This window comes from Urocitellus parryii, chromosome 5 (assembly GCF_045843805.1).
Source record: "Urocitellus parryii isolate mUroPar1 chromosome 5, mUroPar1.hap1, whole genome shotgun sequence".
In the NCBI taxonomy this organism is placed as follows: Eukaryota; Metazoa; Chordata; class Mammalia; order Rodentia; family Sciuridae; genus Urocitellus; species Urocitellus parryii.
Window position 1 is genome coordinate 203,423,822 of NC_135535.1, and position 21,562 is coordinate 203,445,383.

At 41.2% G+C, this 21,562-nt stretch overlaps 2 protein-coding genes across 3 annotated transcripts; both read left to right on the plus strand.

The window, feature by feature from the left end:
• The first annotated feature begins 275 nt into the window (after positions 1–275).
• On the plus strand, positions 276–1,983 carry Hmx2 (H6 family homeobox 2). Its single transcript, XM_026384309.2, has 2 exons — positions 276–543; positions 1,430–1,983. The coding sequence occupies exons 1-2, from the start codon at positions 276–278 to the stop codon at positions 1,981–1,983; spliced, it is 822 nt and encodes a 273-aa protein (XP_026240094.1).
• Positions 1,984–6,157: 4,174 nt separating this feature from the next.
• Positions 6,158–17,816, plus strand: Bub3 (BUB3 mitotic checkpoint protein). Of its 2 annotated transcripts, none has more exons than XM_026384249.2 (8): positions 6,158–6,265; positions 6,581–6,775; positions 7,245–7,314; positions 8,899–9,050; positions 11,922–12,080; positions 14,016–14,193; positions 14,426–14,642; positions 15,617–17,816. In XM_026384249.2, exons 2-8 carry the CDS (start codon positions 6,581–6,583, stop codon positions 15,630–15,632), a joined length of 987 nt encoding a protein of 328 aa, XP_026240034.2. In that variant the 5' UTR covers positions 6,158–6,265; the 3' UTR covers positions 15,633–17,816. The 2 variants fall into 2 exon arrangements, with proteins under 2 accessions (XP_026240034.2, XP_077654588.1); XM_077798462.1 differs by having other exon boundaries at positions 16,848–17,816.
• The last annotated feature ends 3,746 nt before the right edge of the window (positions 17,817–21,562 follow it).

A 21,562-nucleotide genomic window follows, 5' to 3' on the forward strand; every position in this document is an offset into this window, starting at 1 on the left:
GCGCAGCGGGAGACCCCGCTAGCTGGTGGGCGAGAAAGGGGCATTTGCACTGGGTCTGGGCGGGCGTACCTAGAGCCGGGCGGGCAGGGACCTCCGCGCAGCCGTCCCGTACCCGCGTGTCCCCTGCGCGGAAGGGACACCCCACCAACCTCCCCGCCCCCTCCCCCTAGCTCCCCTCTCCGCCCCTCCCCCCTGCCTGCCTGTCTGCACCACCTTCCGCCCAGATCGTCTCTAAAGGGAGTTCTTGGTTTCCTCCGATTTCTTATGAACCCAGGATGGGCAGCAAGGAAGATGTGGGCAAGGGGTGTCCGGCTGCCGGTGGCGTCTCCAGCTTCACCATCCAGTCCATCCTGGGCGGGGGCCCCTCCGAAGCACCGCGGGAGCCCGCCGGCTGGCCAGCCAGGAAGCGCAGCCTGTCGGTGTCCTCGGAGGAGGAGGAGCCGGACGACGGCTGGAAGGCGCCCGCTTGCTTCTGCCCAGACCCGCACGGCCCCAAGGAGCCAGGCCCCAAGCACCACCCCCACATCCCTTTTCCTTGCCTGGGTAAGGATCGCACTCTGCAGTCTGGCAGCGAGCGAGCGCTAGGGGAGCGAGGCTGCGTGCCCCGTCATGACTCCCCCTCGGGTCAGATCTTTGGCCGCTGGGGGTCTGGGGCCGAGGGGAGGGCACAGCAGCGCGGCGGTGGCTTCTCGGCCCGGGAAAGCTCGGGAGGAGAAGGATAGCACACCCACCGCGCGGCTTGGGCTTCTTGGGGAAGGTCGGGTTGGAGACAGTGTGGACCACAGTGGTCTGGGCACCTGGCTGGTTGTACACAGGACTGTGTGCTCAATCCCGTTGCACACAGGATACTTTCTTTCCAGACAGGTGGTCTGCAAGTCGGGTCTATATGTTCTGTCTCTACTGCATTCTCTGCTCTGCTCCCCCCCTTCTGTCTGTGTCTCCTTCTCCTCGGAATGATTAGCACTCTAAGGTGATTGACAATGGTGCGTTTCAGAGACGGTTCCTCTTTACATTTGAGGAAGGAGATCCCGAGTTGGTCCTTAGCTGATTTCTAAACAAATAGCCTGTGAAATGAGGCTGACCTATTTAGCTGGAGGAAGTCTTCCAGCTCAGTTATAACAAGACAAACTCACCTTTATAATGGTAACGTTCCCCCTCCAGGCCTCCTCTCCCTGCTGCCACCTATCCTTTCATAAAGGTGGGAGCACAGAGACCCCAGACTCCCAGACTCCAATAGCTGGGTCCTTCTTCTGTAGCTTTTAAAGGCGGAGGTGCTGGGTTTGGGGTGCTTGTTAGAGGGAGAAGAGGAGGGAGTTGGTAACATGGGACCAAGATTGCAGACTTCTGCCAACACTCTAGTCCCGGGAAGAGTTGTGGATCTCCAAAGCTCTTCAACTCCAAGGCCTTCCTGTCTGTTCTTATTTCTCAGGTACTCCTAAGGGCAGCGGAGGCGCAGGGCCGGCGAGCTCCGAGCGTTCGCCTTTTCTCTCTCCTTCGCATCCGGACTTTAAAGAAGAGAAAGAGAGGCTCTTGCCGGCGGGCTCTCCCTCCCCGGGACCCGAGCGGCCGCGGGACGGCGGCGCCGAGCGGCAGGCGGGCGCGGCCAAGAAGAAGACGCGCACCGTCTTCTCGCGCAGCCAGGTGTACCAGCTCGAGTCCACCTTCGATATGAAGCGCTACCTGAGCAGCTCGGAGCGTGCGTGTCTCGCCTCCAGCTTGCAGCTCACCGAAACCCAGGTCAAGACTTGGTTCCAGAACCGCCGCAACAAGTGGAAGCGGCAGCTCTCGGCGGAGCTGGAGGCGGCCAACATGGCGCACGCGTCCGCGCAGACTCTGGTGGGCATGCCGCTGGTGTTCCGGGACAGCTCGCTGCTGCGCGTGCCGGTGCCACGCTCTCTCGCCTTCCCCGCGCCGCTCTATTACCCCAGCAGCAACCTCTCGGCCTTACCGCTCTACAACCTCTACAACAAGCTCGACTACTGACCCACCTGCCCGCGCGCGCCCACTCTCCGGCTCGCCCGGGACCCCGGAGCCCGGCGCGGGCTGCACCCTTCACAGACCTCCGGAGTAAAGCGACGTGATTCCAGAAATATTAAGAAATACACCATGTGTATTCAGTATCTTTTATTTATGGCCTCCGCCCTGCTTTTTGTTTTGTTTCGGGTATTTATCGGTATTCCTCAAACCAGATTGCCTGCTTTCTACCCAAATGAAACCAATACGCTTAGAAAACCACTTTGGAGAGGGATATTCTCGGGTCGTGATGGGAAAAGGAGTTTTGGCCAGATTGGCTTTGATTGGTAGAAAAAAAATCAGAAAAATACCAACGAAACCAGGTATACTCCCCCCCCCCGCGCCCATGTATACACCTGTACATATGTACATGCACACACGCTCTGCCAAGCCAGGCCCTCAGGGGCTGTGGACAATGATCTAATAATCTCTTTTCATTTCCTTCATCCCGAGGATGGGTAGGGGCGAAATGGGGAGAGTTCCGATCTGTAAATATTTTTAAAGCGGAGAAAAAAAATAAAACATTTTAAACATCATCGTTGCTAACTTTGGAGGGGTTAATTACCCAGCACGACAATGCGCGGAAGGTTTCCTTCATTTTCCGTGGTAGAGTTTACAGGCGTCTGCAAAGATCGGACTCGCACCACGTGGAGGGTGGGGTCGGGATCGGGGGTTAAAGGTCTGGGTATAGCCACTGCAAAGGCCGCACGTGGCTGGAACTGCATATTCCCTCCCACCCCCATCCAATTGCGCAGAATCCCAGTGCGGGCTGGGGCTCACTTCGGATGGAATCCAGCTCCAGAGCCCGCGGGGAGAAAGACAAAGGCCGGGAACCGGTCTTGCTGCTGAAGTAGTAGCCTTCCGGGATTGGGCCAGGCCAGGGCGCGAGGAGCATCCTGCACCGTGATCTTCTTGGACTTGGCTGAAGCTGGGCGCGCAACGACGTGGTTCAAGCTGTGCAGAGTGCCTCCTCTCCTCGGGTGTGTAGGGCAGGGGGCAGCGTTAATCTGGTGAAGGATCTACTTGTCGCCCTTAGCCCAGCGCCACCAGCTTGCAGTCGCGCACAGTTCCCGAGTCCGTGAACAGACTGTGACCCGCGCGGAGCGGGAACTGAATGTGGAAAGGCCGCTTTTCGGCCAAGGAGGGCTCCGAGGCCCGAAAGAAGGCGCAGGAGACAAATGCTCTTCCCACACTCTTTTGTTGTTAATAGTTTGCACAGTGCGTGGCTAAATGGCTGGATGACCAGCCAGCATACTGATGTTTCTGAATTGAAAAGTGATGCGAATAAGAGGCGCCCACGGGCTTCCGTGTCCAGACACCTGCCACCACGTTGAGACTGGGAAGATGCTGCCTGGAGAGAATAGTCGCCGGAAGAATAGCCGCCAGAGAGGTGCAAATCGCAAACCCTCTCTCTCCGGTTAAATTGCTGCCACCTGTTCCTTATAAAGCGTCGGAAAGCAAAGCATTAGCTTGGTTCAGCAATAAGTAGGGCGAGCTCTTGCCTCCAGCCAGCTCCATCTTAAGCTGGTACTAAAGAGCTGGGAGCTCACGGCTCCAAGCTCCATCTCACCCTCTAGAAGGGAAACATTTCGGTGAGAAACTTGTCTTTTAGAACCAAGAAACAGAAATTATCTGCATTTTGTGAAAATACACAGAAATATCTGTAAATGTTAATGTGACCCACAGTATTCTGTGTAAAATATCTGACCAAAAAGATCTGCTGTTACATTGACTTTTTTACTTTTCACATTCATTTTCATAGAAATCACAACTATTTCAAGGTGAAGTCAGGAAGAATATTACCCAAGGATGAATCTGCCAATACTAGGTTGGTTCAATTGCATTTACTGCATTTCAACTGAGTTCAGGTCAATACATATTTCCTGGGCCCTGAAACATACCGAGAACCCATTCTAAATTTTGGGTGGTCAGAGAAAGAAAACAAGTTTCACAGAGGATCCATATTCTTTTTGTGTACACATATTTATTTCACTGAAGTTCTCTTGCTCCAGATAATCCTCTTTAAATTGTTTTCCTCTAACCGTTGCTATTTGAATATTCCATGCAGAAACAACCAAATGACATCCAAGGAATTTCTTGTATAGGGATAGTCCATCCATAGCATTTTGTTTGCATTTCAGTAAGTTAGTTACAGTTTGAAGATGGTTTTAATAATATTGATGGTTTTAATAACATTTTCCTTAGGCTTGCTTCTTTAATAGGAAGTGGTTTCCCCTAGTCACCGAAGGCATTTAAGGAGAAACTTTGCCTTGGTGATTTTAGGGAATGACCCTTTTACAGTTTATCTTATATAATGTATATTTCACCCATTTTCTAATCCAGGATTTAGCCATCATAGATGATCTAACAGTGTAATTACGTTCTAGGAATTTCACAGTTAACTCTAACACACATGTACACATAGAACTTTGCATTTGGATTTAAAATGTTCAAGACTCCATTGTTGCCAGATTTCCTATCTCAAGCCTATCAATTCATTTGAATAATAAGCCAAATCATCAGTCTCCTTTCAGGATCTAAACTGGATTTAAAAGATTGACGTTTCTTAAAACTCAAATTGAGTCGGGCTGCAACTGCATGCCCAGAGGGACCTGAATCATACACTGGGTAATGAAATACACTTAGATTTTGTTAGTGGATAATTTATGCTCAGAATCTCGAAACACTAATAGAATTAAACAACTGGGAGAGGGAACCAAATAAGTCAGGAGATAAAATTATTTAGCTTAACTTAGAATGGAAGTAAGACACTACATTTGAAATGATTCAACTTGCCTATTAACTTGTTGAAAGAGAAGAAATAGAGAAACAAGAACTAGGCCTGGTAAGGAAGAAGGGCAAGAATCTTTTAGCAGTCATATCAATGTAATAAGTAGAAGGGTTGTCATTGTACATGTTTATTGTCAGAAATCTTAAGAAGTGCATTCATTCAGAGTGTGAACGCATAAAGATCAACAGCTGATCTCTTATTAATGTACCTTAAAAGTTAAACATTTTAACCCCAACAATTGACTCCTGCTTCATACAAAATTATATAATAAAACTTTTTTTCTTAAAAAGGTAGTGAAAAAGAGATAATAGAATATAGATTAAATTGAAAAATTGAGGCTCAAGAGTAACTCAGTTACTGAATTCTATTGATTAGGCATTAATTTTCTTTAGTTGAGATGAAATAATTTCTCACTACTGAAAAGCTTCTTGGTGCTCTGTATTTCTGGAGGACTCCAGAAAAAATGGGAGCAAACAGCCTGAAGCCTTGTGGAGTAGCAGGGTATGGTGGAAGGGAAGAGGCTTGTCATTGCCCTTTGAAGATTCCATGACAAACCTATCTCTAGAAGCCGTTTGAGCTGTAACACATTGCAGAGTATTTGTTTACTAGTCTGTCCATCCTTCTGGATACTGGGAGTTCCTTCAGGACAAAAGACTAGTCTGATTAAATACATCTTCCCAGAGCCTTTCACCAGGGCTGGCATGCAGTGGATGCTCAATAAGTTCATAACGATGGGGTGAAGAGGTAAAACAATAAGGACGAGATTCTATGGGGTGGGCAGAATTTTAAGACAATGGGAAACCTGAGAGCTGGTTGATAGTACAAACGCCAGGAAAATGAGAAAGAATCAAGGCAAAATAGGGCAGTTGATCAGAGCAAGTATTTCCTCTCTATTTCAATTTCTGGTTCATTTTACAGACATATACACGCGAAGAAGAGAATGATTTAGCTCTATAGGAGTATTGACCAGAAAGGGATTCTTAAGTCTGAGTGATTACGGGGGAGGAGGGCGCCACTGGCGGACCTTAAGACCTACTTTCCCGCCTACTGTTCAGAGCACAAACCGGGCATCCGCCCCGTGGAAACTACACCACCCAGGATGACACGCACAGGCGTGGGCGCATAAGAGCGCGTCCTTGGCGCGATGCTACTTGGGAGTTGTAGTTTCTGGTCCTACGGCACGAGTTCGGGGGTCTCAGCGTGCTGGTAAAATGAGACCACGTGATCGGAAAAACCGCGGTTTCCCTTTGAGCCGGAACTGGAAGACTGCTTTGACCGTCACCGAGCAGCCGAACGGACCAATAGGCTGCTTAGAGCGAGCCGTTGGCGTTTTAAAGCAGCCAATGGCAGAGCTATGCTGGAGCTTCCTCTCCGCCTCCTACGCCCGGCCGGAGAGTGCTCCGAGGGAAGCTGCGAGGCGGCGGCAAGCCGTTTAGAGGCTACTTCAGAGGCAAGCTCAAGGTAGCGGGACGAGGCGGTGGGGCGCCGGAGCATGCTTCCCGCGGACCTCGCGGGCCCGCGCTGGCGGAGCCGTCTGCAGGGCACCTCGTTTCGCGTTCTTCGCTTTTAAGACCGTCTGGGGCCCCGGGGGAGGGGAGGCGGCAGGGCGGGTGTGGGCGCCCGCGGTGTGCGGCCCTGGGCTGGGGTGGGGGTGCGGCGGCGGCCCGTCGGGCCAGGGGCGAGGCCGTGCGTGGCGGACCCGGACTCCGCGCAGGCGCAGACGCCGCCCTCCCACCCGGGACCCTGGGGGACTCGGACTGCGCGTCTGTTCCGCAGATGACCGGTTCTAACGAGTTCAAGCTGAACCAGCCGCCCGAGGACGGCATCTCCTCGGTGAAGTTCAGCCCCAACACCTCCCAGTTCCTGCTGGTCTCCTCCTGGGACACGTCCGTGCGCCTCTACGATGTGCCGGCCAACTCGATGCGGCTCAAGTACCAGCACACCGGCGCCGTCCTGGACTGCGCCTTCTACGTAGGTGGCCGTCCCCTCCCCTGCCCTCTGCCGCGCCGGGAAGTGCCCGGTCAGCAGCGCCCCTTTTCCGGTGTCGGGTAGATCCCTGTGGGAGTTCTTTGGACCGCTCCTTGGTGTTCGGCAACATCTGCTCTTGCCGGACACTCTGTTTCTTGTTGGGAACGTGCAGATGTCCTAAACCCTGTGAACTTCGTGGACTTAACGATGACCGATGTGGCTGCCCCATTAAAAGGGACCTGTAGAAGGAATGCCTGTTTTACCCTCAGCCACTGGGATGAACTGAGCCTTCCCTCAGTTTGTTGACGGTGGTTTTGGTGACCACTTCCGCCCTTTTTGTTTACAGTGAATAGTTGTGCTCAGTGTGTGCTGTTCCCAGCATGACCTGAACAGTTGGCCCTAGAGGTAGGCATTCTGAAATGCTTTTTAAAAGCTCTGTAAGTTTTAAGTGCCTTGAAACTTTATTTTGTAGGATCCAACGCATGCCTGGAGTGGGGGATTAGATCATCAGTTGAAAATGCATGATTTGAACACTGATCAAGGTAATGTAACCACATTTTTAACCATTTTTCTTCACTAGTTATTAGAGTGTAGAAGTTTAGGAAGAATGGTTGCTGAATTGCTTAGTTATGGAGATAGAGGTAAAAGTGGTATGAATTTAGACATTTTTGTCTGAATGACCATTAAGTTACTGGCCACAAAACATTATGCATATATTTTTGCACTTTGATCTCCATCCTAAGGGTTTACATGAATTGATACTTAATTATTTGACTTTTACCTCATCCTTAGAAGTGAATTAGAACATATAGTGGTCCATGTTTTAATAGAATGTTCCAGGATAATGCTTATGTTTTAGGGTTCTTCTTTCAGAAGGTAATTAAAACTGAAGGAAGGTATTTTCATAAAAACAAAACTTTGTAGAAGAGCCAATAATGTTTATTAATTCTGCTTATTTACTTAGTAGAATATGTTTCTGTTGCATTTGTTAAGAAAATAATTTCTTAGAGACCCAGATATGAAATGACCAAATTTTTATGATCATACTAAGGCAGAGCACACACTGGAGAAGAACCCAAACATCAGAGCTCTCTAGCTGAGCATTTGTCCTTACTTTAGACAGATAAATTTGAAGGAGATGGCAGGGATCCTAGAGGCTGAGTTGATCAACAGGATGATGGATGGAGGACAGGCACATTTTGTCAAAAAAAAAAAAAGTTAAAGAGACTTGCAGAAGAGTCACATTGTTATGGAACTTAAAATTAATGTTATTGGTTTTGTTTGTCTGTAGCTTGCCCTGTGTAGTAAATTACCCTTTAGGTTAATTTACAAACTTGGGAAAAACAAACTTGATTTTCAGTGTTTAGGGTGTAACTTAAAGAGAATTAGTTGTTTATTCTGACCATCATTGCCAGGCTTCATGAGATTCTTGCAGCTTGTTTTAATATGCTTTTAGAAAAGTAACATTCCTGTTTAAGAGTCAAGACCATGTGCTATTCTTGTATGCCTAGGTTGCATGGATTTGGGCTCATATCTAAATGGAAGTTGAATGAAGAAATGAGATATTGTGAAGGTTGAAATTGAGAAAAGAAATTATGTGTTGGAAATTTGACCTACCATGAAAACCAAGTGGAATAAATTATAAGACTTCATCTCCAGCTCTCATAATCCCATAACCACATGAATAACTTTCTTAAAAGTATTGGCTTAATGTGTAAGATAAACATAATTGAGTTCCAGAATCTAGGGTTCTTCACCCATTTGTTCATTCAACAGGTATTTCTTGAACACCCAGTGTGCACTAGACCTTTTATTAGATACAGAGTTTAAAAACAAGCTTCCTGATAAGAAATCTAGAATTCCGTTAGGAAAGTAGTAAACATGCCACCTGTTTAAATGTAATCTGAAACTCAAGGAAGCCTTTGATATGCAATATGCTAGTGGTTCAAACTGTGCACCATAAGATGACCAGAGATGATGAATGGATAACTTTGTAGTAATGAAGATATTTTTGTGTATGCAGACATTTCCATGGATATTAAATGAGGCAGATTCATTGCATTTGTTCATTTGAGTACTCTTGTTTAGTTAAGGTAGTAAAGCTAGTTGTTGGGTTTTTCTTCTAGAAAATCTTGTTGGAACCCATGATGCCCCTATCAGATGTGTTGAATACTGTCCAGAAGTGAATGTGATGGTTACTGGAAGTTGGGATCAAACAGTTAAACTGTGGGATCCCAGAACTCCTTGCAATGCTGGGACCTTCTCTCAGCCTGAAAAGGTAGGATTTTTGTATTTATCAGGAATTATAGTTCTTGGGGTGACTATGCTGTTGAATTTAATGATTAATATGCTATTGAATTTAATGGTTAAGAATTGTGACAGAGTCTCTTTTTATAAATACAACAACATTGAAATGCTTTAGTGCAAAGGAAATTAACTTTGGGATGAATTTTAGTCTCTTTTTTTCTGTCAGTTGTTAACACTTGTACTGGCGAGTGAGAGCTTAAATGAGCCTGCTTCATGTATTAATACTTTAAATCTCAGGACTAAGAAGCAACTCATGGTCTTTGTAAAGAGGTCATTTAGCAAAAAACTGTTGATTGTCTTAAATTGGATTTGACATGCCCAAAACAGAAAATGGGATGGAGCATCACTCATTTTCAGTTGTGACCTGAGGATTCATTTGAGCTAACTATTACAAGGGTGAAATGGGTTGTCATTTCAAGTTTAGCAAGAAAGATATTCTACTTCTTGACTGTTTATATATACACATTTTTTTTTTAATGCTGATGTAGTTTGAAGGTTTTTTTTTGAATGGAGCTTTTAAAAACTGAACCTTTGTTATTCTAACCTTTTGATCTGCATGATAAAATAGTGCATTCTTGCTGTATCCTCATCAGACTTTATCAGGGGTAGTTAATTTTAAAGATTGATTGTTTTAGCAGTTTAAAGGTATCCTTCACTTGAGTCTATTTCCTCAGTGTAAATATGCTATTCAGCTGCTGTTAGCTGTCATTACATATAGTGGTGCATCCAAAGAGCCATTATTTTTGTCACATCACATTCGAATCTACTCCTGGCAAGACCTTTGTTCAGAATAAAATAATTGCATTGTTTCTAGTTTTGATTTATGGTTGTATGTAACATGTTAAGAACTGTGATAAATTGCTGACAGAATATCATATAATGGACAGCCATACTGAATCAAGCTGCTTATTGGTTCAGCAAGGTTCATTATGTCACTTTTTTTTAATACTTTCTTTGATAAATGTATATACCTAGTCAGTAGCATGACAGTGGTTTCACTTGATTTATGATCAGTGAGGATAGAAAGAACCCTTAGAAGCTTGTGTGTCACCTGTTCAGTAAAGATTTAAGGTAAAGTTCCTGATATGATTGTACCATTACAAATTGATCTCTGGATTTGGTATTTTCTGCAAATATTTTGTTTGTGAATAAGCTATGGTGAATCTTAGGGTATTATTCTTCATATTTAAGTCTCCTAGAATTACATCTGTTAATTTCATTCTTTTCAGTTCTTATTTTTCCCTTGGTCATATTAGTTATTGAAAAAAATTTTAAATATTCTTTTTAGTTGTTGATAGACCTTTATTTAGTTAATTTGTTTATATGTGGTGCTGAGAATCAAACATAGTACCTCACACAGGCTAGGCAAGCGCTCTACCACTGAGCCACAATCCCAGCCCCTAGTTGAATTTTAAGTCCAGATTTTAGAAACTGCCATGGGGGCATTGGGTTGTAACCACTTGGTTGTTTGTTGTGGACTGTAGTTAACACACTAGAGATTAAAAACTGTATGGTTTAATTATTGAGCATTAAAGAGATGTTTTACCGTCTTATGGGGCCTCTCTGCTTTTTTACTTTGTTTAGGTGCTGGGGATTTAACAGCCCAGGGCCCTGGGCATGCTAAGTGATCACACTCTCAGCACCAAGCTATATTTCCTGCCCTCTATTTTTTATAGCAATTCTTCAGGGTGAAAAATATTAGGTCAGGTTAGAGTTGCATATTAATTGAAAATTATAACCTCAATTTTGGATATCTAGTCTAGATTTGAAAATAGTGACTTAACATGACCAGGAAATATGTTTTTTGTCTCCTTTTTCATGAATTTAATGCCTCTGTCTCTGAGTAACATGTTTGTAAATGAACCACTAAATATTTTGCTTGCAGGAAATTTGGTGACTTATAAAGAAGTTTTTGTGGCTATTTTGGTTTTGAAGATTAAGCATTAGGGTAAAAAACTAGACACTTAAAGGGCATGAAATAGTTTTAAAAATCTTTCCTTAATATAAACTTTTGCCTCGAATGTTATTGAAGATGTTTGCCATAAGAATTAGCTTTGACACATGCAGATTACTGTCCTTGTCATCTTTTTTTTTAAATCTTCGGACTGAACCCAAGGTCTTGTATATGGTAGGCAAGGTACCACTGAGCTACAACCCTCCCTCCACTCACCCTTTTTTTTTTTTTTTTTTAAATTTTGAGACAAGGTCTTGTTGCCTAGGCTAGCCTTGAAACTTGTGATCCTTCTGCCTCAGAGTCCTGAGTAGCTGGGATTATAAGTTTGTGCCACCACTCCCAGCAACTTACAGACAAGTTTTGAGTTTGTGTGTCACCAAAAGCAACCAAAGTTAATAATGACTCCCTCACTCTACTTGGAAAGGCCTGTTTTTTCGTTATAATAGTTGGGAAAAGTCAAGATTTTGAGTCACCAAATGAGATCAAAAGGTGGTTGTGGAAAAGTAACTTGGAAAATGTTTGTTTTATGAAAGGTTAGAAGCTCATTGAAAGGTATCTTGAATTATTTTATGTTTTATTGTCTCATTTTTGAGTGCTTTTTTTTTTTTGCATTTTTGTCTAAATGAAAGAAGGTTGGGAAAAATTGTTTTGATAATGAGTTTCTCTACAGGATTAGAATGTACCTTGTATGATACTGATGAAGAATTAATATCCAGGATTTGCTATTTTGTGTGCATTATTTGACTTGAATAACTGTAGCATCTAAAATTGTTGTGTTTGAAATTTAATGGATTAATTTTTTTAATACTTAGATGGATTTCATTTGGAGATAAAATGCCATTTTCAAGATGTAGATGAATTTTAGCAATTTCTCATCTCTCTTAAAAGGTGTATACCCTCTCAGTGTCTGGAGACCGGCTGATTGTAGGTACAGCCGGCCGCAGAGTGTTGGTGTGGGATTTACGGAACATGGGCTATGTGCAGCAGCGCAGGGAGTCCAGCCTGAAATACCAGACTCGCTGCATAAGAGCATTTCCTAACAAGCAGGTACTGATCTACTCTTTCTCCAGTTCTGGTATTTGAGAATAATATCTTATATGATGATAATTTGACTAATACTTTCAAGGTGTTTTTCTTTTTTGAGTAGTGACTTAGATTTGCTGTTAGGAAAAAAAAATGCTGTTAGGTATATTATTACTTAACACTTTAAACAATCTCATGTTAAAAGGTAATGTGTTAATAACCTGCATTTTAGAGAAGACCTTAATGTTCAGAGAGGTTAAATAATCTGAATGGGATCACTCAATAGTTAGAATAGAGGTCTTTGGATTTTACTGTTGATTCTGATCATTCATGTACAATAATTTAAGAGTTTTGCAGATATTTCAGTTTACAGACCAGTGAATTAAAACAAATCTGAAAATCTGTTTATAGGATTCGTTATTTTCTTTTTGCCTTTTTCTAATTGTAATAATAATTGTTCTTTCTTCCATCTGACAGTAGAATTTTGATTTTCTGAACTCCACTGAGGTTAGAGAGGTAGTGTCCCTTAAAGACTAATTCTATTTTGTATGTGTACGCGTGTGCATGTTCTGGGATTGGAATCTAGGGCCTCATGTATGCTAGGCAAACACTATCACTGCATTATATTCCCAGCCCTACAGACTAACTTTTGATATATAGGGTGAATTGCTTTCCATCTTCATTAAGAAGACTAGCTTGTTTATTAGTGAGCTCTTTCCTACCCCCAATTCATAAAGTTATAAGGGGAGCTGGTAATGCTGTAAGTTACAATAGGAATTTTGCAGGAGAGAAAGTCATTAGAAATCAGCAGGTATGTTTGAAATCATGGCGGCTGTCATTTAGTGTTGTGGAATTTGAAGCAGTTGTTAAGTCAGTTATTCTCTTGGTTTTTTATCTCAAAAGGCCAGTATCTTATATGGTCATCACAGTTCTTTTCCAGGAAAGTATAAATTTTTCATCCCTGACAAGGAATTGCAGTTAGGTGAAACTTTGGGATTTTAAGTATGTGATTAAAGGATTATTGTATTATAGAAATTATTTTTATTTCTTCCCTTTTTTCTTTAAAGTCAATTTATTTATATATTTTTTCTTGTGCTGGGGATTGAACTCGGCCTTGTGCATGCGAGGCAAGCACTGGAACAGCTGAACTATATCCCAGCCCCTGTTTTTATTTATTTATATTTAAAATTTTCTGTCAGACTGTCTCTACTTCATAATGGAAATTTAACATAGATTTTTACTGAATTTTTCTCATAAGCAGTTTTTAGGAATAACTCTTTTCTGTCTCGAAAGGATTGAAAAAAATGAAGATTGAAAACAGATTTTATATTCAGCATATTATCTTAAGTTTTATAGCATGTTGTCATATCATGGAAAGGTGAGAAAAGGTTTGAAATTGTAAACCATTTTTGACCATTCCTGAAGTGTCTGCTGTGTGTAAACCTGACTAGCCGTGGTAAATTCAAGAGGTGGAACAACTGAAATGCAGGACTGGTATTCCAGTCTATTTGGGTTATTGATGCTCCCAGTGACAGAAACACAGTTCTTAACAGTTGTTAGAGATGAAAAGGCATAGAACGATAAAATAATATATTTAACTGAGGGAACAAATTTGAGTACCTTCTGGACAGGAAACATAAATGGTACTAAAAGACTTTAAAAATTCTTGTTTAGGTTTGATAAAATAGTTGGATCTTTCTGATTATTATGTGCAAAACACAGTGAAGAAAGCAAGTGATGACAGCCTTTTTTTTTGTTTTAAGATAAAACAAATGAATGTTCTAGCTTTTTAGAGTTGTCATAATTGTCAGTACAGCTTAAACATTTTGTTAAAACCTGGCCGTACTTTTTTCATTTCTGAAAGAGTCATCTTTCTTTGGTATGGATTGAATTTGGGAACTAGTGCCTTGTTTATGGAAGCTGGTTTACCATTTTTGTCCTCTGGTTTGCTCTTGACAGGGCTATGTATTAAGCTCTATTGAAGGCCGGGTGGCAGTTGAGTACTTGGACCCAAGCCCTGAGGTACAGAAGAAGAAGTATGCTTTCAAATGTCACAGACTAAAAGAAAATAATATTGAGCAGATCTACCCAGTCAATGCCATTTCATTTCACAATATCCACAATACATTTGCCACAGGTAAAGTATGGCAAGCTAACTTATATTTAATTATTATGATTATATGGTTTTTAAAATTGAACATTATTTGGGCTTAGAGTTACTTTTTAAATTTGTGCTTTTTTTTTTTTTAGCTATTTAAGGAAAAAAATCTGTAGCACTTCTTGGGGGAAATGTAACTTAAATGATCTTAAAAATTAGATGTTTAAGATAATGGTGTTAACCAATTTAACTATTTTGAAATTACTTGCAGGTGGTTCTGATGGATTTGTAAATATTTGGGATCCATTTAATAAAAAACGACTGTGCCAGTTCCATCGGTACCCTACCAGCATCGCATCACTTGCCTTCAGCAATGATGGGACTACACTTGCAATAGCATCATCATATATGTATGAAATGGATGACACGGAACATCCTGAAGATGGTATCTTCATTCGCCAAGTGACAGATGCAGAAACAAAACCCAAGTGAGTATGCTTCACCTGTATTTGAGCCTTTTCTTGCATTCAACCCAGGATTTATTAATTTTTCTAAATTCATGAATAGCATTGTTGATGCCTGCTCGATATTACAGCTGACTGTAGGGTTGGAGTTGATTTTATCTTGTTCTCCCAAGCTTTCAATATCCGTAGGTTGATAGACGTCTGATGGATAAAATTGTGCCTAGTTGTTTTGTAGAGAAGAATGTCAAACTCTCATTCTTCTTGAATAGACTCTATTATTTGAATCTCTGCAGTTATTACTAGCTCATTGCTTCAAAATTAAGTTGAGGAATTCAAGAATAATTTATTTTAGTAAATTCTATTTAAGATATTTAAGAATTTGAACTGCCAAAAACTTCCCTCTCCACAGAGGTCATTTCTATAATATTTACACAAAGCAAATGACCTTCAGGTCTTATTAAAAACCCAGAATAAGATGCCCTTGCCTAGAATAGCAAATTTTCTTAGTTTTGAAATTTTCATAGATGTCTTTGGCTCTTGGTTGTAATTGTTGACTGAGAGGAATCATTTGCATTTTTCCATATCAGTAAGGCAAAGCTTTTACTTTAGTAGCCTCTACCATGCTTATGGAAAAACTGATACTTAGGCCTGTGTTACTATAAAATGCCCATAGTGTCTTTGTACGATTTTGTGTCCCTGTGTCCAGGCCCTTGAAGGAAGTCCTCAGTAAATATTTGTGGAATAACTGAATGTTTTCAGGATTCTTATGCTTTTCTCAATTAACATGGGTATGGTACCCTTGCTAAATCAGTTGAGCCCCTGAGAGGGGACAGAATGTTGAATATTCAATATTAGAATATTTGACTTTAGAAAAGTCTTAGTATGTGAAGCCTATTGGATAAAGGGCTGTGTTTACATTTGATCTGTCACTTTTGTATCTCTTGTCCTGGCCGGCCATTTTGATCTCATGCTCTTCTTTTTTTCTTTTGAACTTGTAGGTCACCATGTACTTGACAAGATTTCATTTACTTAAGTGCCATGTTGATGATAATAAAACAATTCCTACTCCCCAATGGTGGATTTATTACTATTAACAAAGAAACCAGGGAAAATATTAATTTTAATATTATAAGAACCTGAAAATAATGGAAAAGAGGTTTTCTTTTTCTTTTTTTTTTAAATGAATAATTTCCTAAATGCATGAGATGGTTTGATGGTTTGCTGCATTAAAGGTATTTGGGCAAACAAAATTGGAGGGCAGTGACTGCACTTTTAAGAATTAGTTTTGACCTTGATGATTTTTGTTTCCGCTGTGGAAATAAATGTTTGTAAATAAATAGAGTTAATAAAAATCCCTTTGCATTCTTTCTGGACCTTAAATGGTAGGGGAAAATGCTCTTGAGCTATTTCTTTTTCTGGTTGTAGCTGCTAATTCTAAAGCTGCTTCAGACTGCCTCATGAGGAGGTTAATCTACAATTAAACAATATTTCCTCTTGGCTGTCCATTATTTTCTGAAGCAGATGGTTCATCATTTCCTGGGCTGTTAAACAAAGCGAGGTTAAGGTTAGACTCTTGGGAATCAGCTAGTTTTCAATCTTATTAGGGTGCAGAAGGAAAACTAATAAGAAAACCTCCTAACATCATTTTGTGACTGTAAACAATTATTTATTAGCAAACAATTGATCCCAGAAGGGCAAATTGTTTGAGTCAGTAATGAGCTGAGAAAAGACAGAGCATATCTGTGTATTTGGAAAAATAATTGTAACGTAATTGCAGTACATTTAGACAGGCATCTATTTGGACCTGTTTCTATCTCTAAATGAATTTTTGGAAACATTAATGAGGTTTACATATTTCTCTGACATTTATATAGTTCTTATGTCCATTTTAGTTGTCCAGCCACTGGTGATTAAGGTTAAAATGAAAAAAATTATAGTGGGAATGAGACTCATTTCAAAGTAATTCCTTAAATCAGAACACGAACTCAGCTTGGCCTATTCTGAGTAGTTCCAAATAGTATTATACAGTCACGCTTTTTATTTTTAATTTATATTATTTGCAAATGTATATCTTTGATTAGGACTTAGACTGTTACTAAAATTTTATTTTATCCATGATGTATTTTTTTTAATTCTTTGATATAGAGAAGGGTCTTATTTTTTAAGTATTTCAGTGAAAAATGAGTTCATTGTGAACGCATCTTTTGAAATGTATTTTCTTCATTGCAGGTCCACCTAATCATCTCGTGAAAATGGTTTCTCTATGGAAAGCTTTGTTTGCTTCCTACAAATACATGCTTATCCCCTAAGGGATGTGTTATAGTCATTGTGGACATGTTATTTAGTATGTGGATTTGTTTTTTGTTTTACAAGAAATTTGCCTGTTTATTTTTTAATAGATTGTTTAGGATGAGTCTGCGTCCTTACGCAGTAGTGTGAAGAATTCCTCCCATCATCCCCCAAGTAAGCCCAGTTGCTGTTTATGAGCAGTTCCAGTTTTTTTGTAGTATAATCTAAACCTGTTATTTCCCTGCTGTATAATAAATCAGATTCGGAACACTTAAATGTTGGATGTTTTTAAATATTGGTAATGAATGTAATTTACTACATAAAAAGGCTTCGGTAAAGCAAAACTCTTCATCAAGGGCATGTTGAGGATGACATTTTACCTTTAAGTCCACTCTGCCTCATTTAATTATGTCTATTCTGATGTATATTGGGGCTTCAGTCCTGGATAAAGTGATGTGTTGGAGTTCAGCCATTTTCCTGGTGCCCCTTTGGAGGCTCCGCAGGGCCCTGAGCCATCCCCTGGCCTCCCTCAGGATGGGCCCTCACTACGGCAGCCTCTGGTCTCCTCCTGGCATGGTGTTTTCTTAGTGGTGCCAGTGCTGTGGAGCTCATGCAGCTCATACATCCCTGTGCTGATGAAATCATCGTCCACATGCAGAGCGCCAAATGACAGGCCCTTCTGGACTTATCCATCAAATTCTAAATCAAAGTGAAGCCCTTGGGATGGTAAATAATGTAATAGCCAGAGACTAACTGATGGTATTGGTTCTTTAGTGTGATTATGTGCTTTTAAAAGTCATAACCACTTGGTTGAGGACAGAGCATAAATTTAAAACATTGTATAACTGAAAGAGAATTAATACAGTGTTGTTAAAGGTGACCAAATTAAAGCCATGTGTGGACCTGTTTCTGAAGTTGTGTAGGAGAGTTTTTTTTTGGTGGTTCCATCTGAGTGTCCTCTTATCTCTTAAAATCCAATATGCCTCCCTGTTTCCCCTGCATACCACTTAACCAGCTCCTTTTCATAATTGCCTGTTCATGATTATAGCCACCTTTCCCCCCAATTACCCAGTTGTGGTTAACTTGGCTTTTTAATATCAGTTTCTTATATATATGTTAAGTATCTCAGGTTTATCTTTCTTCCTACTGCTTCTGTTATGTGTCCTTCTTGTTGAATGCTGAAGTCCTTAGTCTCTGCCCCAAGTCCTCTGTCTTCAGGAACAAATATTTAGCTGTGATCCAAGTGAGAAAGAAATTTTGAACTACAGTCTGGAACATATGTGAAGACAAAAGGTTCATAAACGTTACTTGCCCTTCCTTCATGTGATGTTCCTGGTGTATGTTTATTTATTTTTTCTTTCATTTAAATGCTGGTTATGGTGCTCTGAACTGATTTTTATAACAGAACACATTGCCACCTGTAATTTGCAGAAATTGCTCAGTACCTTCCAAGATTTAAAAAAACTTTTATATCATGCCATACTTGGAATCCTCTAGTGCTTCTTATTTTCATTGTGGCTCTTCAGTATCTACATAAGAAGGCTAGCTCCTTCCAAAACCTTTGTTGAGTATTCTCAGAAAGTTGGGAGACTAACCTTTATTGGGAATTCTAAGTAGAAGAAATGGTTCTGAGTCCACTGTGTACAGATTTAAAGATGTATTAGCTAGTGATTCTTTGTTCTATGGGAAACCCAGGCTTTGTTGTAAGAACTGAGGTCACATTGTCCATTTTAGCTTTGGCATTCAAGCTCCTCAGTATTGTACCTTTGTAATCTGTTTAATTCTAATGTTTCCTAAGGCTTTTTTTGTTTGTTTTTCTCCATTCTTTTGGTACCAGAGATTGAACCCAGGGACACTTAACCACTGAGCTATCCCAGTACTCCTTATTTTTATTTTGAGCTAGGGTCTTGCTAAGTTGCTGAGGCTGACCTTTAACTTAGGATCCTCCTGCCTCATCCTCCTGAGTCACTGTGATTACAGGCATGCACCACCATGCTTATGGCGTTTTTTTTTTTTTAAGTGAAAATAAGATTCTTTGGTTAGGTAAAGCTAATTCCCCTCTCTAGATGGGGATTCAGCATGCATTAGGCTGCTGAGAGCTTGGAGAAATCCAGCAGTAAAGAAGTCTTTCTAAATTTGTTTGATTTGTCATCCCCACATTCCTTCTTTGTCAAGTCTACTTCTTGCTCCTGTTGCACTGTACTCTCCAATCATTTTATATTTCACCACTCCTAGAAAGCACTGGGGTTCTGAAAATGCTGAGAGTCTGACTAGTTGCTTCATTGTAATTCAGGGGCTTGTATTGATTCCCAAATCACATTTTTTGCTCCTGGATTGCTCTTTCAAGTTTTTTTTTTAAATATTATTTTGTAGTTGTTATTGGATACAGTATTTTATTTTTATGTCGTGCTGAGGATCGAACCCAGGACCTTCCACGTGCTAGGCGAGTGCTGTATGGCTGAGCCACTATCCCAGCCCCATCTTTCAAGTTTTAATTTGAATCATGCAAGGTCCTGTTCAAGGTCCTTTTTTCCATGTAGTCCTCCATCCTTGTTGTAGCTCACAAATATGTATGCCCTACCTCAAAACCTACATGAAATGAAGTACCTTCTACTTCCGTACCTTTGGAGGTACTTGCTTATACTGTATGGCGCTTAGGAGCAGGGACTACATCTTTTTGTCTGCTCTGGCACGTGAATGTTGGAATACTTTAATATTGTTGAAGTGATTTATTTATTTATTTATTTAGAAACTTAAAGGGGCTGGGGATGTCGTTCAGTTGGTAGAGTGCTTGCCTAGCATGCACAGGGCCCTGGGTTTAATCCCAGCACCACAAAACAAACGAAAACTTGAAATATAGTTTTGGAATGTAGATAATTTGGTACCCTAGATATGACCTGAGCCTATTAAGTTCATAAAGTAATTATAGAATTAACTCTTAAAAAGTTGAGATAACACAGATGCAGAAATTATGATATAATCCTATGATGGAGGATAAGCTTTTTTTGTTTTTCTTGGCAGGGCAGGGGCTTACTGGGGATTGAACTCGGGGGCACTCAACCACTGAGCCAGATCCCCAGTCCTATTTTGCATTTCATTTAGAGTCGATCTCACTGAGTTGTTTAGTGTCTCTCTTGCTGATGCTGGCTTTCCTCTGGTAATCCTCCTGCCTCAGCCTCCCAAACTGCTGGGATTACAGGTGTGTGCCACTGTGCATGGTGAGGATAAGATTTTTTAGCTTCATTTGGTTATAATTGGGTAAAATACACCTATTTACATATGTGCTTTTTATGGATGTATGTATTATGGTGTGATGTTTTGGTGTGCGTATATTGAATGGATCTGTCACTTCACACAGTTAACCATTCTTTGTGGGTGTGGTGAATTAAATTTCAAGTATACAGTACTTATTAACTATTGTCACCTTGTATATTAGATCTCCAGAACTTATTCATCTAATAGGAGATGTCTACTTTTAGCATTTTGATTTCTCTCTATTCCTAAGGATTTTCTGGGCTATTTCTCCATGAATAAAATTGTTAACCAAATATGAAAAATACCTGGGTGGATGAATTTGAAGATTTTGAGATGTTATGACTTATGGTATAGGCCACATGGCTTGTATGACATTTTGCTTTGGGGAGCTATCCTAGGTACCTGGTCACCCCCTGGTGCATCAGAAGGCTGGATGCAAGAAATCTGTGACCATGACCATGGGAATTCCCCCATGTGGACAGGAAACAGCAACTTCACGTTTGCATCCTTGGTGTCATATGGACAGCCTGAAGCTGCTCCAAATGGCTGATGCCAGTTCTACAATTAGCTGCTTCTCACATAGGCTTTTGCTCTTTTTGCTGTTCTAGGGTAAAGGGCTGCTGGTGTTTATATATTTCCCTATGGCTGAAATGCTCCTATGCAACAATGGGGGCCAGTTAGTGCTTCATATGATTTTTGGCTTATATACCTATGCTGCTTGATGCACTTAATATATTATGAAAATTCTCTCAAATTTTTCTTATTTTTAATGGTCAACTAATTAACACTTGAGTCTTTTGAACAAACCTTTAGTGCCTGCTGTGTGCCAGTCATGCTAGGTGTTGGGACACCAGTGACAATAGATAAGGTTCCTGCTCTCATTGAGTATGCTTGATAGATCAGTATGTGGGCAGAACACAGACTGATGCTATGATACCATTGTGTGGCCACATTTTGTTTTTAAAGAACTTGGCTAACTGGTCCTTAAAACTATTACCCTGTTACCAAAGGAGTCAGCTAAGTTTGGTGATTGCTCAGCCAGAAATGTGGCTCACTTGTAGAGTGCTTGGTGGCATGTGTAAAGCCCTGGGTCTGACCCCAGCACCACCTCCCCAAAACAGTTGGTTTTTGTACTTTTTTTTTTAATATATATATTTATTTTTTAGTTATAGGTGGACATAATATCTTTTTTGAGAGAGAGAGAATTTTAATATTTCTTTTTTACACAACATCTTTGTTTGTATGTGGTGCTGAGGATCGAACCCGGGCTGCACGCATGCCAGGCGAGCGCGCTACCGCTTGAGCCACATCCCCAGCCCCATAATATCTTTATTTTGTTTTTATGTGGTGCTGAGGATCCAACCCAGTGCTCATGTTTGCTAGGTGAATGCTGTACCTCT

Excerpts from the sequence above, each read along its gene's own strand:
- Hmx2 (XM_026384309.2), top strand. The coding sequence starts at position 276 with ATGGGCAGCAAGGAAGATGTGGGCAAGGGGTGTCCGGCTGCCGGTGGC. Across the intron at positions 544-1,429 it reads CATCCCTTTTCCTTGCCTGG|GTACTCCTAAGGGCAGCGGA; the intron begins GTAAGGATCGCA and ends CTTATTTCTCAG.
- Bub3 (XM_026384249.2), top strand. The coding sequence starts at position 6,581 with ATGACCGGTTCTAACGAGTTCAAGCTGAACCAGCCGCCCGAGGACGGC. Across the intron at positions 9,051-11,921 it reads CCTTCTCTCAGCCTGAAAAG|GTGTATACCCTCTCAGTGTC; the intron begins GTAGGATTTTTG and ends CTCTCTTAAAAG. Across the intron at positions 14,194-14,425 it reads CCACAATACATTTGCCACAG|GTGGTTCTGATGGATTTGTA; the intron begins GTAAAGTATGGC and ends AATTACTTGCAG.